The sequence below is a fragment of the Globicephala melas genome, chromosome 7 (assembly GCF_963455315.2).
Source record: "Globicephala melas chromosome 7, mGloMel1.2, whole genome shotgun sequence".
Taxonomy (NCBI): Eukaryota; Metazoa; Chordata; class Mammalia; order Artiodactyla; family Delphinidae; genus Globicephala; species Globicephala melas.
In genome coordinates, this window is record NC_083320.1 from 91328218 (window position 1) to 91343182 (window position 14965).

At 40.1% G+C, this 14965-nt stretch overlaps 1 protein-coding gene across 2 annotated transcripts in view; it reads right to left on the reverse strand.

Annotated features, from left to right (window-relative positions):
* Positions 1–529: 529 nt before the first annotated feature.
* THSD7B (thrombospondin type 1 domain containing 7B) overlaps positions 530–14965 on the reverse strand; it is a 1218744-nt gene continuing 1204308 nt past the window's right edge. For both annotated transcript variants that reach the window (XM_030883051.2, XM_060302483.1), the window contains 2 exons: positions 10018–10105; positions 530–1716 (listed from right to left, as the gene is read on the reverse strand). In XM_030883051.2, the coding sequence (XP_030738911.2) occupies positions 1635–1716; positions 10018–10105 (170 nt within the window). In that variant the 3' untranslated portion in view covers positions 530–1634. The remainder of the gene's footprint in view (positions 1717–10017; positions 10106–14965) is intronic.

A 14965-nucleotide genomic window follows, 5' to 3' on the forward strand; every position in this document is an offset into this window, starting at 1 on the left:
CTTTAGCTAAAGTGAACTAATGAAAGGACAATTCTAGGAGCTGTTTCCTCAACCACAGTATTGACATAAGCTATTCTCTTTTCATGTACTTTTTTCATTTAAAACCATGGTGCCATTGAAGAAAATCAATTAGTGTTAAAATGGTTAACAAAAGTCCTAGTATAAATAAAAACATCCTCTATCTTGCTCATCGTATCACATTTCTAACAAACAGTTCCATTTTCTCAGGCCTCTCAGTTCATTTACATGTCAGTGTTTGCATTATTATTACAGCAGTTCTAATGTTAGCTAAGCTTTAAATATTCCTTCAAAGCTACTCTGTGTAATCATGCTTGGCTCCATTTCATAGCATAACCATTAGTGCTGAGAATGTGGGGTAAGAGTCCTTTTTCTCTGTCAGTGATTTCAGCTGTCAACCTCTAAAACAGTGACATAGGGAATCTGTTATTAAAGCTGTTTTCGTCGAAGCATGGGCTCTTCAGAAGGGAATAAGAAGTCTGCAACAGTTAACATTTCAGTCTCGTGAGCACTTTATTTGCTATAAATACAAGTCAATACCACAAGAGGGCACCGTCTTACTTTCCAACATCTACAATTACAAACATCGATCTTCATAAAATGGTTTCAGCTTTTTCATGTGTTGTTTTAGATTTTGAAACCTTATAAAAGCAAGACTTGCTACAAACAGGATCAGCGTTCGATATATATTAAATGAGGTCAGATAATTAAATTCAGAAAAAGAATTTATAAATAGTCAATAAGAAAATTGAAATTACAAAAGCAGCGTTTTTCATCATTAAACTGAATTACAACTGTGTGTGGTTAATACTATATCTACATGGCTAAGTTTTTGTTCAAATACACAGTTTTAGTGATGAAATAATTAATTTACCTCTTTCTCCAATATAACCACCTATTACTTCATTTGTACACCCTAACATTCAATACACATTTCATTCAAAACCACCTAGCTTTCATCTAGTCCAGCAATTACACACGTTCCATTTGTTTTCAATAGATGCAACCCATGAAGTACCATCGTCCCCCTGGCTACAAAACAAAATACAATTTGTAAAGGTAAAAACTCAGAGAATTTCTGAAATGGTAACCCATTCTCTCTATGTTCATGAAAATAAGCAATCCAATTTGAAAGTCTTTGAACTGATGTAAGCTCTAGAAAACTCAGTGTTGAAGTATGGGAAGAATAAGGATTTGCACTAACATAGTGCATAACAATGCAGTGTCAGGCGACTCATCATTTACAGTAAATGCCTTGGTTGGACTTTCCTCTGGATTGTCATCATGCTGCTAAGGATAAAGTTTATACTCGAGTCTGTGGGAATTCCATCATGTTTTCTTCTTCCCATTTCCAAGCAGGAAGAGAAGGGTTTTCAGGTCCCTTGGGGAAATCAGAGAATTAAACACACCCACAAACAACTTGAAAGCAAAATGGCAGACAAAACAATCCTTGACTCCGTGTCCAAATGGAGTTGAGTCAATATTACTTTCACAATATTTGTATCCTGCCTCGTATAACGCATCATGAGATTCCTCAAAAAACTGAGAATTCTGAGAGCTACAAAAGAGAAAGCAGTTAAGGCAGTTGATGTCTACATTTGGATTTCTTCTTCAGGTTACATGTCTAAGTCTCCGTCGTAGGCTAAGGTCAGAGGCTTCTGTTGGGGAGGTGTGCTTTGATGTGGTTTTGGCTTCTTGCTGTAAAGGGAAAAGAATTCCTGAGATAAAGAAAGTTCACAGAGCTCTGTTTCACGTGCCAGACACAATTGTGAGGTACAGAAATTCAAGTGGTTAGACAAAAGATTGATTTCTCTGGACTGGTGGGTTCCTTTTTGGAATATTGGTGTACTTTGACCCTTAAACTAGGAGAAGCCTTTGGTTTTTTTTTTTTTTCCAAAATCTTAAAAATGGTTTAGCGGAAACAATGAATTTGGTAAAGGCTACTTTCCTTTGTTTATATGCAGTAATGCGAATATCTGTTGCTAATTCCTGAACTACTACGACCTCCACGGCACAGATGTTTAACAAACATCATAAGTAGCTAGCACAGCCAGACTCCCATGCCTTACTCTGCTCTTGTTTTCGAGTAAACACGCTTCTGCTCTGGCCTGAATCCTGACATCTAGCTGCTGAGTCACCAGAGCCTGTCAGGAAAATTTCACTGGTTCTGCACCAGCCAAAGCTATTCTCCCCTGGTCTCTGTTCTCCTTGAGGTCTACCACGTTGCCAGATCAGGGGGGGCTGCCATTCCTTCTCACAGAGAGAGAAGCTGAACTTGAGTTACATTCCTAAATCACACAGTGATGCCCAGATCTGGGTGAAACATGCTGCATTACGCTCTTTGATTCTCAGTGTGCGTGAATCTCAGTTGAGGAGTATTTATAGTTTGAATTCTACCACACAGTGCCCCACCTCCCACCGTTTTGTCTCCCTTTCCTCCTCAGTGCCTTGGCTTTGCTGTGACTTCAGAGCTCAGCTCTCTTCGGGTTGTCCTCAGCAGCAGGGGAGCCATCAAGTGCCAAGCCCTGTGCTGAGGATTTACAGAAGTATCTCAATAAAGCCCAGGACAGCACTGAGAGGGAGGCATTAGGATGACTGCTACTTGACAGTGAAGGACTAAAGTCACTGCGTGAGTGGCACAGCCTGGAATCTAAGTGCACCTAAAACACACAGGACAAATGCCTTTAACCCTTCAGTGTATCCTCCCTCTATCTAATTCATTAATTAGGCACTTGGTGGAAACAACGTTTTTGTCTGTATGTATTAATTTTTATACTTCGAGTGAATGTAAATTAAAAACAAACATTTCAGTGTGTACAACTGGCTGGCATTTCGAACACTGTGTTAGAGTGTTGCATAACCATCACCCTAAAGGGAAACTGGTCCCACTAAGCAGTGTCTCTCCGTTCTCTTACTCTGTCCCTGGCAACCACATATCAACTTTCTGCCTCTGTAAATTTGCCTATTCTCGATATTTCATATGGAATCATACTATAGGTGTGGCCTTCTGGGTCTGGCATCTTTCACTTAATGGTTAAATTAGAGAATTGTTTGATATGTGAATTTTACCACAACAGAAAAAGATGTTTGATAACATGGTTGTAGGGAGAATCTCCTAGGTTAAAATACTCAGGTTCTAATTCAGGAGAAATTTTTTTTTTTTTGACGTTTGAAGCGATTCATAGATGCTAAAGAGGTAAATTACAACTACAAGGAAACAGAGATCCTACTGTGTCCCTACCCAGCACCCAGCGTGTAGCAGGTGCTCAGTGTATGACTTGCTGAGTGCTGGCTGCAGGCAAACACCTGCCTCTCAGCAGAGGGGAGGAAGAAGTATGCTTTAAATTCTCTGTGGAGGCGTGGCCTATGATCTCCCGTTTCCCAGGTCTGTTCCGCTTCTCAAGAGCAGTTGCTGCATAATTATCTGAATAACATTCAACTTTACCTATATTAAATATATGTATATTCCAGTGTCTCTATCTAGTCATATTGCCAGGCCCAGGCTCCTGATCAGTTACCTATTTTATATATAGTAGTGTGTATATGCCAATCCCAATCTCCCAGTTTATCCCCCTCTCTTTCCCCCCTGGTAGCCATAAGCTTGTTTTCTACATTTGTGACTCTATTTCTGTTTTGTAAATAAGTTCATTTGTACCATTTTTTAGATTCCACCTATGAGCAATATCATATGATATTTGCCTTCCTCTGTCATACTGAGCGAAGTAAATCAGACAATCTCTAGGTCCATCTGTTCGCTGCAGATGACATTATTTTGTTCTATTTGGCATTTGCTAAGGGCTGTTTGTTTGACAGAGAAATGGGAGAGCTGAGTCCTGGGGCGGAGGGATAGAGATGGCTGGATCTTTACAGAGACAATAATATTTGGTTACCAAAGTGGATGGGGGGGGTGAGAGATAAATTAGGAGTTTGGGATTAATATATACACACTACTCTATATGAACTAGGTAAACAACCAGGACCTACTGCATAGCACAGGTAACTCTCCTCGGCATCTTGTAATAGCCTAGAATGGAAAAGAATCTGAAAAAGAACTGATGTGTGTGTGAGTGTACAACTGAATCACTTTGCTGTACACTTGAAACTAATACAACATTGTAAACTAAGAAAGAATTCCATAAAAAGAGACAATAATAAAGTTGGCCAGCCTCTAGGACTGTGCCTGGAAAATTCTGCTCAAATATGAGACAGATTTTTATAGCAGCTTCCAGGTATGGAATTATTATGAACACTGTGTTCACCTCTAGGAAAAAAAAAAAGAGAAAGGGGGCTCCCGGTATCTAGGTCTTGGATTTTTGTGGCTCGTGGTGTGTGTTGGGATGGTTGTGATGAAGGCTTCATTTCATATGCATCCATACTGTGTAAGCTCTCAATAGACAGATACTAAAGTCACGTCTATGAATGTGTGAGATCCGAGAACTTTTAGAGAGTTTAAAAGTCAGCAAGCACTGAATAAGGTGGTGATTTTGCTGGGGAGCTGCGGCTTTACAAAGCTTCCTGGCTGGTTAAAAAGAGCCCTAAGAGGAAGAGCTGAGTGGGAGGCTGCCCTCTGCACAGGAAGCAAATAGGAGACTTGTCCTTCGAAGTCCCTGCTCCCTTTCCTTTATTAGGCAACTCATTTAGGAGCCATTTTGTAAGTCACTTTCTCTCCTCAACTCTGGTATCGGGGAAGGTGTGACCACCTCACTCCTACTAAATCAGGAGCCACCAATGCCTGGCCCGTGGGCTGCCGCCACCCCTAGGCATCCTGTACCCGCGGTGGACGTCTCCTATCCATCACATTATTGTTTACTGCTGAGCCCAGGAATAGCCTCATAACTCTTCTTGACAGCCACCATCACTTTCAGAGTTGGCCCAAGGGAGAAAACCAGTATGCAGCCCCGGCTGTAAGAGATCATTGATGGACACGTTTTAAAGTCACCTCTTCCATGACCATTTGCATTTTAGCAAAGGATCAACCCATTAAGCCAGAAACGTGAGCTCATTGTAAACGGGCAGGCAAGTGCTGGCACTTCTCAGCGCTCTTGAAGTCAAGCCACAAGGACCCAACCCCAGACCAGAAGACATTAACAGGCAGCTACTCAGGAGGGCCGAGCCTCGGAAGTGGCGACACCACCTTCAAACTTTCAAATTTGAGAGCCCCTTTCCTGCGTTGTGCTGAGCAAGGTAGAATAGCTGCAGTTCTCTGAGTGATTTCCAGGCACTATGTCTAGATTACCTACCAGCTCACCCAGTGGTCGTCCCCACTAAATTACCTCATGAGTCTTTATTGCCAGGGGAGCTGGGCATCAGTAATATTATTTCAAAAACTCCAAATGCTAATGGCAGACGTGCAAACGGTCATATCTGAACGAAGCAGTCCTTGAGAAGACTGTTTTTCTCAAAAACATGTCCAAGTGTTATCATAAATTGCCTTCATCTAAAGTGTACACCTAACAACTGGCATATTTATTAGAGCAGCTCTCTTGTCCCAAGCTTTTTATTTTGGGGGAGAAAATATAAAATCTCCAAAACTGTCATCCTCTAACTCTTCTGCAAGCTATTTAATAGAAATAGATGGTGTGAAAATACCTATTTGGATTCTTTAGGCAGCTCCTATATAACAGTAAATGTTTTGATATCATCAATAGGTCTGTACCCAGGTCTATAGCTTACTTGGGAAGTGAAGAGCCCCTAAAAAATGTGAAAGATGTAGACACTACCTCGAGTCTAAAGAGTTTTTAGGATTACTCAAGGCAAAGAAACTACAGAGATTGAAAGTCCAGTGGAAAGAGTGTACATTGGGGGTTAAGACAAACCTGGAGTTGATTTCACCAGGCTGATGTCCTTATGTAAGTTATTCAACTTTTCTGAGGATTACTTACTCCCCCTTTAAAATGAAGGTGATATTAGCAACGCCTCATTGGATTATTATGAAGACTGAATAAGGCAATCTATGCAAAGCACTTTGTTTGATGTATGAATATTAGATTTTTTTTTTTTCCTGGCAGCCCGGGTGTGATCCCTGGTCAGGGAGCTTGATCCTACGTGCAATAACTAAAAAATCCCACATGCCACAACTAAGAGCCGGCACAGCTAAATAAATAAATAGGCCTATCCACACCAGGGTATAAGGAAACAGTAGAAAATGAAGTTGAAAGAGTTGTTTGGGCTCAAATAGTGGAAGACTTTAATTGACTGGTAAGGCAGCCAGAACACGACTTTCATTTTGCTGTCAATGAGTGTCTGTCTGAGGAGGAAAGGGGCTGATCACTTGGCTAAGTTTTAGGAAGATTAATCTGGCTACAGACTGCTGAAGGGAGCATTTGTAAAGAATCCAAATATGGAAGTAACTGTGCTACTTCCAACAGGGGATTATTAAGGCTGGGCATTGAGGATGAAAAAAATAGGTATGAGAAATACTGTACATAAATATTTATATAATTTGGCCACAAAAAAGTAAGGGGCAATTCCATTGATCTTTTATAATAAAAATTTTCCAGAATATTATGTTTGTCATCAGAATTCAGTGAGGCACCTAATTAATCCCCAGCACCTAGAGTTATACAGAAAGGGCCGCAATAAATATTTATTGTTGAAGGAATGGATTAAGGGTAACACAATTTTAAGTTGAAGGAAATGGAGAAATGTAAAAGGGTAAAATTTATGACTGTTATTAAATTTTAATTTTTAATCTTTTAGATATTCTAGGGAAGAAGGAACCATAGAATCTGGAATTGGGGATGTGGCTATGAAGTAGAACACATGCAAGCTTTCACAGACCAATAGACTAGCTGATTATCTTACACTGTATTGGGCCATTGCTTTGAGAGCAGTGTCTCTTCTTTTCCTTCTTCTAATCTTTTTTAGTGGTGAATGCTTCCTATCACTCTCAACCTCATATAGGGCTTTCCACTTCACATTTGTCCATTAAGACAGGACCTAGACAATACTCACAAAACTTACCAATTCAAACATAATTGGTCAAATCATTTGATTTTAGGGTAAACGATTAACTGAAGGTGTTCCTTTTTACTACAACACTGTGGAAATATTAGTTGGATAGAAATCCAACGTCTAGAAATTCAATTTCAATCACTATAGGTGGCAGAAAAAATGAAAGTCACTTAATTTTCTTCACTGACCAAGAGCAAAGATTTAAAAACCTGTGTAACCTTGGAAGTACAAGCTAGAAATACAAAGAGTGGATTTGAGTTGCAATTAAAACTTGGGTGAAAATTCTCAAGGAAATAGTTTGAGACAGATGATGAATATAAATATCTTGATTTAGAGAAAAAAAGGAACACTTTGATCTCATGAAAATTAAAATCCTTTGAAAATTCTTCTTAGGAAGCTAATAAAATATTCTCAACACACTTGAAAACATTCAAATGTATTTACTTCTGTCTGGTTTCAAGACCAGCTCATCAAATAAAATATATTCTATACAATAAGCTAATCATCATTTTCTGAGAATAACATATTTTTAGGAACTAGTCACTTACAAATTGGGGTTCCTGGAATGGACAGTCAGTTAAATTTTCTCTCATGGCTGGTCAATGTAGATAAACAGCTGGCTCTACTATTCAAAATGTACTAATAGGTTGTTTGAACCAACTGGTCAATTTAACATAACTGGTCAAAATTGGTCAGTTTGCGAAGAAAATTTAAGAACTAGAATTATCTAGAGTGATGGTTCTCAGCCTTGCCTGGATATTAGAAATACCTGGGGCACTTTTAATTATCCCTGCATGTGGTCAGGTTGTTCGGATGCTTAAATCAGATTCCCTGGGGCTAGAAATATCAGAAAGGGAATGTAAAAATACAATACCTTTTAAAATCACACCCCCAAAATAAAATACTTAGGAATAAACCTGATCAAGGAGGTGAAAGACTTATATGCTGAGAACTATAAAATATTAATAAAGGAAATTGAAGATGATTCAAAGACATGGAAAGATATCCCATGCTCTTGGGTGGGAAGAATTAATATTGTTAAAATGGCCATACTGCCTAAAGCAATATACAGATTTAATGTGATCCCTATCAAATTACTCATGACATTTTTCACAGAACTAGAATAATCCTAAAATTCATATGCAACCATAGAAGACCCAGAATTGCCAAAGTAATCCTGAAGAAAAGGAACAAAGCAGGAGGCATAACCCTCCCAGACTTCAGACAATACTACAAAGCTACAGTAATCAAACAGACATATGGATCAATGGAACAGAACAGAGAGCCCAGAAATAAACCCATACACCTACGGTCAATTAATCTTCAACAAAGGAGGCAAGAATATACAATAGCAAAAAGTCTCTTCAGCAAGTGGCGTTGGGAAAGTTGGACAGCTGCATATAAATCAATGAAGTTAGTTAGAACATGCTATCTCACCATACACAAAAAAGACTTAAGACATGACACCATAAAACTACTAGAAGAGAGCATAGGCAAAACATTCTCTGACATAAATCGTACCAATGTTTTCTTAGGACAGCCTCCCAATGCAATAGAAATAAAAATAAACACATGGGATCTAATCGAACTTACAAGCTTTTGCACAGCAAAGGAAACCATAAACAAAAGGAAAAGACAACCTATGGAATGGGAGAAAATATTTGCAAATGATGCAACCAACAAGGGCTTAATTTCCAAAATATACAAATAGCTCATACAGCTCAACAACAAGAAAACAACCCAATCAAAAAATGGGCACAAGACCTAAATAGACATTTCTCTAAAGAAAATGTACAGATGGCCAATAGGCACATGAAAAGATACTCAACACTGCTAATTATTAGAGAAATGCAAATTGAAACTACAATGAGGTACTACCTCACACCAGTCAGGATTGCCATCATTAAAAACTCTACAAATAACAAATGTTGGAGAGAGTGTGCGGAAAAGGGAGCCCTCTTACACTGTTGGTGGGAATGTAAGTTGGTGCAGCCACTACGGAAAACAGTATGGGAAACTCTCAGAAAACTAAAAATAGAATTACCATATAATACAGCAATCCCACTCCTGGGCATATATCCAGACAAATTCTAATTCCAAAAGATACATGCACCCCTATGTTCACAGCAGCACTATTCATAGTAGCCAAGACAGGGAAACAACCTAAATGTCCATCGACAGAGGAATGGATAAAGAAGTTGTGGTACATATATACAGTGGAATACTACTCAGTCACAAAAGAGAATGAAATAATGCCATTTGCAGCAACATAGATGGACCTAGAGATTATCATACTAAGTGAAGTAAGTCAGAAAGAGAAAGACAAATACCATATGCTATCTCTTATATGTGGAATCTAAAATATGACGCAAATTAACCTATCTATGAAACAGAAACAGACTCATGGACATATAGAACAGCCTTGTGGTTGCCAAGGGGGAGGGGGTTGGGGGAGGGATGGAGTGGGAGGTTGGGGTGAGCAGATGTGAGCTTTTATATACAAAATGGATAACCAACAAGGTCCTACTGTATAGCACAGAGAACTATATTCAATATCCTGTGATAAACCATAATGGAAAAGAATATAAAAAAGAATATATGTATGTGTAACTGAATCACTTCTGTACAGCAAAATTAACACAACACTGTAAGTCAACTATACTTCAATAAGCAAAGTTAAAAAAAAGAATCTCTGGGACTAGGATTCAAATATCAGTCCCCAAGAGGTGCCAAGAAATGCCAGTGTGCCATTAAAGCTAAAAAGTACTGATCTAAATCAAAATTCTAAAATGGGAAAGCCCTGACTAATGACGTGCCTCTTATACCTTCTGATAGTATTTGAAAACCAAATAAAAGAATGTTATTTCAAACAAGGACAATAAAGATAATGATTTCCCATTTCAACTATTCACCAATTCTACTGTTGATGATTATTTGTGAGTTCAAGGGTCCTGTTATAATGGCCAATGATCTTAAGTTTTCTTTTAGTATAACATGCCACCCATGAAAATATGGAATATTAACTTTTTACTAGTTAGTACTTACCAAACAAAGTAGGAAGTAAATACGAGGAAAATCACGATAAGAAAACCACCACCTGAAACGCCATAAACCCAGATTTTCACTCGGCCATCTGTTTAAAATAGAAAATAACAAACTTATCAACAAAAGCTTTATTTCTTATCTAAATTAGTGTATTATTTATTTCTCAGCTGAATTCTGAGATTTGCGTAAGTCAGAAGCATAGGTGGAAATACCCACATGTGACAGCTATCAAATGTCAAAAAAAAAAGGTGAAAATATAAAATGTAAGATAGTCTATCATTTTTTCACAATGCCAAACAAAGACCAGAAATCAGTACTTCATAAAATCTAACAACTGGCAGGATAGTTTGAATTTATTTTCATTTGTATATACTTCTAATACAAAAGTACTACAAAACATATACATATGTGTACAAGTATATATTATTTTGGACTTGTTATCTGCTGGAGTTAAAAAAATAGAACCAAACAGTCTGATCTATTTTGTGATTTTTACTCTGTGAGGTATACCCTGACTGTATGTATGGTGTGCGTGTGTGTGTATAAATTTGAGTTGTTTCTGGAAATCTCATGGTTTTTGCTCTTCTTTACATGAGCGCACAGTTAACTAAACTTAGAATTGCACTGATAGTAGCAATGCCTTAGCATCTCAAAGGAACTATGTTCCTTTCTGAAAGATATACACACAAAAGGTTCATTATACTACATGAATGTAATTAACTGTGGGTCCAAAGAACATATCAAACTCTTATGCTAAAGACTTTTGACTTCTGGGAAGATGGCGGAAGAGTAAGACGCAGAGATCACCTTCCTCCCCACAGATACACCAGAAATACATCTACACGTGGAACAACTCCTACAGAGCATCTACTGCACGCTGGCAGAAGACCTCAGACCTCCCAAAAGGTAAGAAACCCCCCACATACCTGGTTAGGGCAAAAGAAAAAAATAAGCAGAGACAAAAGGATAGGGACAGGTCCTGCACCAGCAGGAGGGAGCTGTGAAGGAGGAAAAGTGTCCACACACTAGGAAGCCCCTTCGCGGGCAGAGACTGCGGGTGGCGGAGTGGGGGAGCTTCGGAGCCGCGGAGGAGAGCACAGCAACAGGGGTGTGGAGGCCAAAGCAGAGAGATTCCAGTGCAGAGGATCAGGGCCGACCGGCACTCACCAGCCAAGAGGCGTGTCTGCTCACCCGCCGGGGCGGGCAGGGCTGGGAGCTGAGGCTCCGGCTTCATTCGGATCTCTGGGAGAGGACTGGGGTTGGCGGCGAGAACACAGCCTGCAGGGCGTTAGTGCACCGCGGCTAGCCGGGAGGGAGTCTGGGGAAAAGTCTGGACCTGCGGAAGAGGCAAGAGACTTTTTCTTCCCTCTTTATTTCCTGGTGCGCGAGGAGAGGGGATTAAGAACGTTGCTTAAAGGAGCTTCAGAGACAGGCGCGAGCCGCGGCTAAAAGTGCAGGCCCCAGAGACAGACATGAGACGCTAAGGCCGCTGCTGCCGCCACCAAGAAGCCTGTGTGCGAGCACAGGTCACTATCCACACCCCCCCCTTCGGGGGAGGCTGTGCAGCCCGCCACTGCCAGGGTCCTGGGATCCAGGGACAGCTCCCCCGGGAGAACGCACAGCATGCCTCAGGCTGGTGCAACGTCACGCCAGCCTCTGCAGGCCCGCCCCGCACTCCGTGACCCTCACTATCCGCCCCGCCCCCCCCCCCCCCCCCCCCCCCGGCCTGAGTGAGCCAGAGCCTCCGAATCAGCGGCTCCTTTAACCCTGTCCTGTCTGAGCAAAGAACAGACGCCCTCCAGTGACCTACACGCACAGGCGGGGCCAAATCCAAAGCTGAGCCCCTGGGAGCTGTGAGAACAAAGAAGAGAAAGGGAAATCTCTCCCAGCAGCCTCAGAAGCAGCGGATTAAAGCTCCACAATCAACTTGATGTACCCTGCATCTGTGGAATACATGAATAGAAAACAAATCATCCCAAATTAAGGAGCCGTGTGGATGAAAGGCTCTTGGTGCTGCAGCCAGGAGTTAGTGCTGTGCCTCTGAGGTGGGAGAGCCAACTTCAGGACACTGGTCCACAAGAGGCCTCCCAGCTGCACATAATATCAAACGGCAAAAATCTCCCAGAGATCTCCATCTCAACGCCAGCACCCAGCTTCACTCAACGACCAGCAAGCTACAGTGCTGGACATCCTATGCAAAACAACTAGCAAGACAGGAACACAACCCCACCCATTAGCAGAGAGGCTGCCTAAAATCATAATAAGTCTACAGACACCCCAAAACACACCACCAGACGTGGACCTGCCCACCAGAAAGACAAGATCCAGCCTCATCCACCAGAACACAGGCACTAGGCCCCTCCACCAGGAATCCTACACAACCCACTGAACCAACCTTAGCCACTGGGGACAGACACTAAAAACAACAGGAACTGCGAACCTTCAGCCTGCAAAAAGGAGACCCCAAACACAGTAAGATAAGCAAAATGAGAAGACAGAGAAACACACAGCAGATGAAGGAGCAAGATAAAAACCCACCAGACCTAACAAATGAAGAGGAAATAGGCAGTCGACCTGAAAAAGAATTCAGAATAATGATAGTAAACATGATCCAAAATCTTGGAAATAGAATAGACAAAATGCAAGAAACAGTTAACAAGGACCTAGAAGAACTAAAGATGAAACAAACAATGATGAACAACACAATAAATGAAATGAAAAATACTCTAGATGGGATCAATAGCAGAATAACTGAGGCAGAAGAACGGATAAGTGACCTGGAAGATAAAATAGTGGAAATAACTACTGCAGAGCAGAATAAAGAAAAAAGAATGAAAAGAACTGAGGACAGTCTCAGAGACCTCTGGGACAACATTGAACGCACCAACATTTGAATTATAGGGGTTCCAGAAGAAGAAGAGAAAAAGAAAGGGACTGAGAAAATATTTGAAGAGATTATAGTTGAAAACTTCCCTAATATGGGAAAGGAAATAGTTAATCAAGTCCAGGAAGCACAGAGAGTCCCATACAGGATAAATACAAGGAGAAATACGCCAAGACACATATTAATCAAACTGTCAAAAATTAAATACAAACAAAACATATTAAAAGCAGCAAGGGAAAAACAACAAATAACACACAAGGGAATCCCCATAAGGTTAACAGCTGATCTTTGAGCAGAAACTCTGCAAGCCAGAAGGGAGTGGCAGGACATATTGAAAGTGTTGAATGAGAAAAACCTGCAACCAAGATTACTCTACCCAGCAAGGATCTCATTCAGATTTGATGGAGAAATTAAAACCTTTACAGACAAGCAAAAGCTGAGAGAGTTCAGCACCACCAAACCAGCTCTACAACAACTGCTAAAGGAACTTCTCTAGGCAAGAAACACAAAAGAAGGAAAAGACCTACAATAACGAACCCAAAACAATTAAGAAAATGGGAATGGGAACATACATATCGATAATTACCTTAAATGTAAATGGACTAAATGCTCCCACCAAAAGACACAGATTGGCTGAATGGATACAAAAACAAGACCCATATATTTGCTGTCTACAAGAGACCCACTTCAGACCTAGAGACACATACAGACTGAAAGTAAGGGGATGGAAAAAGGTATTTCATGCAAATGGAAACCAAAAGAAAGCTGGAGTAGCAATTCTCATATCAGACAAAATAGACTTTAAAATAAAGACTATTAGAAGAGACAAAGAAGGACACTACATAATGATCAAGGGATCAATCCAAGAAGAAGATATAACAATTGTAAATATTTATGCACCCAACATAGGAGCACCTCAATACATAAGGCAAATACTAACAGCCATAAAAGGGGAAATCAACAGTAACACATTCATAGTAGGGGACTTTAACACCCCACTTTCACCAATAGACAGATCATCCAAAATGAAAATAAATAAGGAAACACAAGCTTTAAATGATACATTTAACCAGATGGACTTAATTGATATTTATAGGACATTCCATCCAAAAGCAACAGAATACACATTTTTTCTCAAGTGCTCATGGAACATTCTCCAGGATAGATCATATCTTGGGTCACAAATCAAGCCTTGGTAAATTTAAGAAAATTGAAATTGTATCAAGTATCTTTTCTGACCACAACGCCATGAGACTAGATATCAATTACAGGAAAAGATCTGTAAAAAACACAAACACATGGAGGCTAAACAATACACTACTTAATAACGAAGTGATCACTGAGGAAATCAAAAAATACCTAGAAACAAATGACAATGGAGACACGACGACTCAAAATCTATGGGATGCAGCAAAAGCAGTTCTAAGAGGGAAGTTTATAGCAATACAATCCTACCTTAAGAAACAGGAAACATCTCGAATAAACAACCTAACCTTGCAGCTAAAGCAATTAGAGAAAGAAGAACAAAAAAACCCCAAAGTTAGCAGAAGGAAAGAAATCAGAAATAAATGAAAAAGAAATGAAGGAAATGATAGCAAAGGTCAATAAAACTAAAAGCTGGTTCTTTGTAAGGATATCAAAAGAATTAGAAATGAAAAAGGAGAAGTAACAACTGACACTGCAGAAATACAAAAGATCATGAGAGATTACTACAAGCAACTCTATGCCAATAAAATGGACAACCTGGAAGAAATGGACAAATTCTTAGAAAGGCACAATCTGCCAAGACTGAATCAGGAAGAAATAGAAAATATGAACAGACCAATCACAAGCACTGAAATTGAAACTGTGATTAAAAATCTTCCAACAAGCAAAAGCCCAGGACCAGATGGCTTCACAGGCGAATTCTATCAAACATTTAGAGAAGAGCTATCACCTATCCTTCTCAAACTCTTCCAGAATATAGCAGAGGGAGGAACACTCCCCAACTCATTCTACGAGGCCACCATCACCCTGATACCAAAACCAGACAAGGATGTCACAAAGAAAGAAAACTACAGGCCA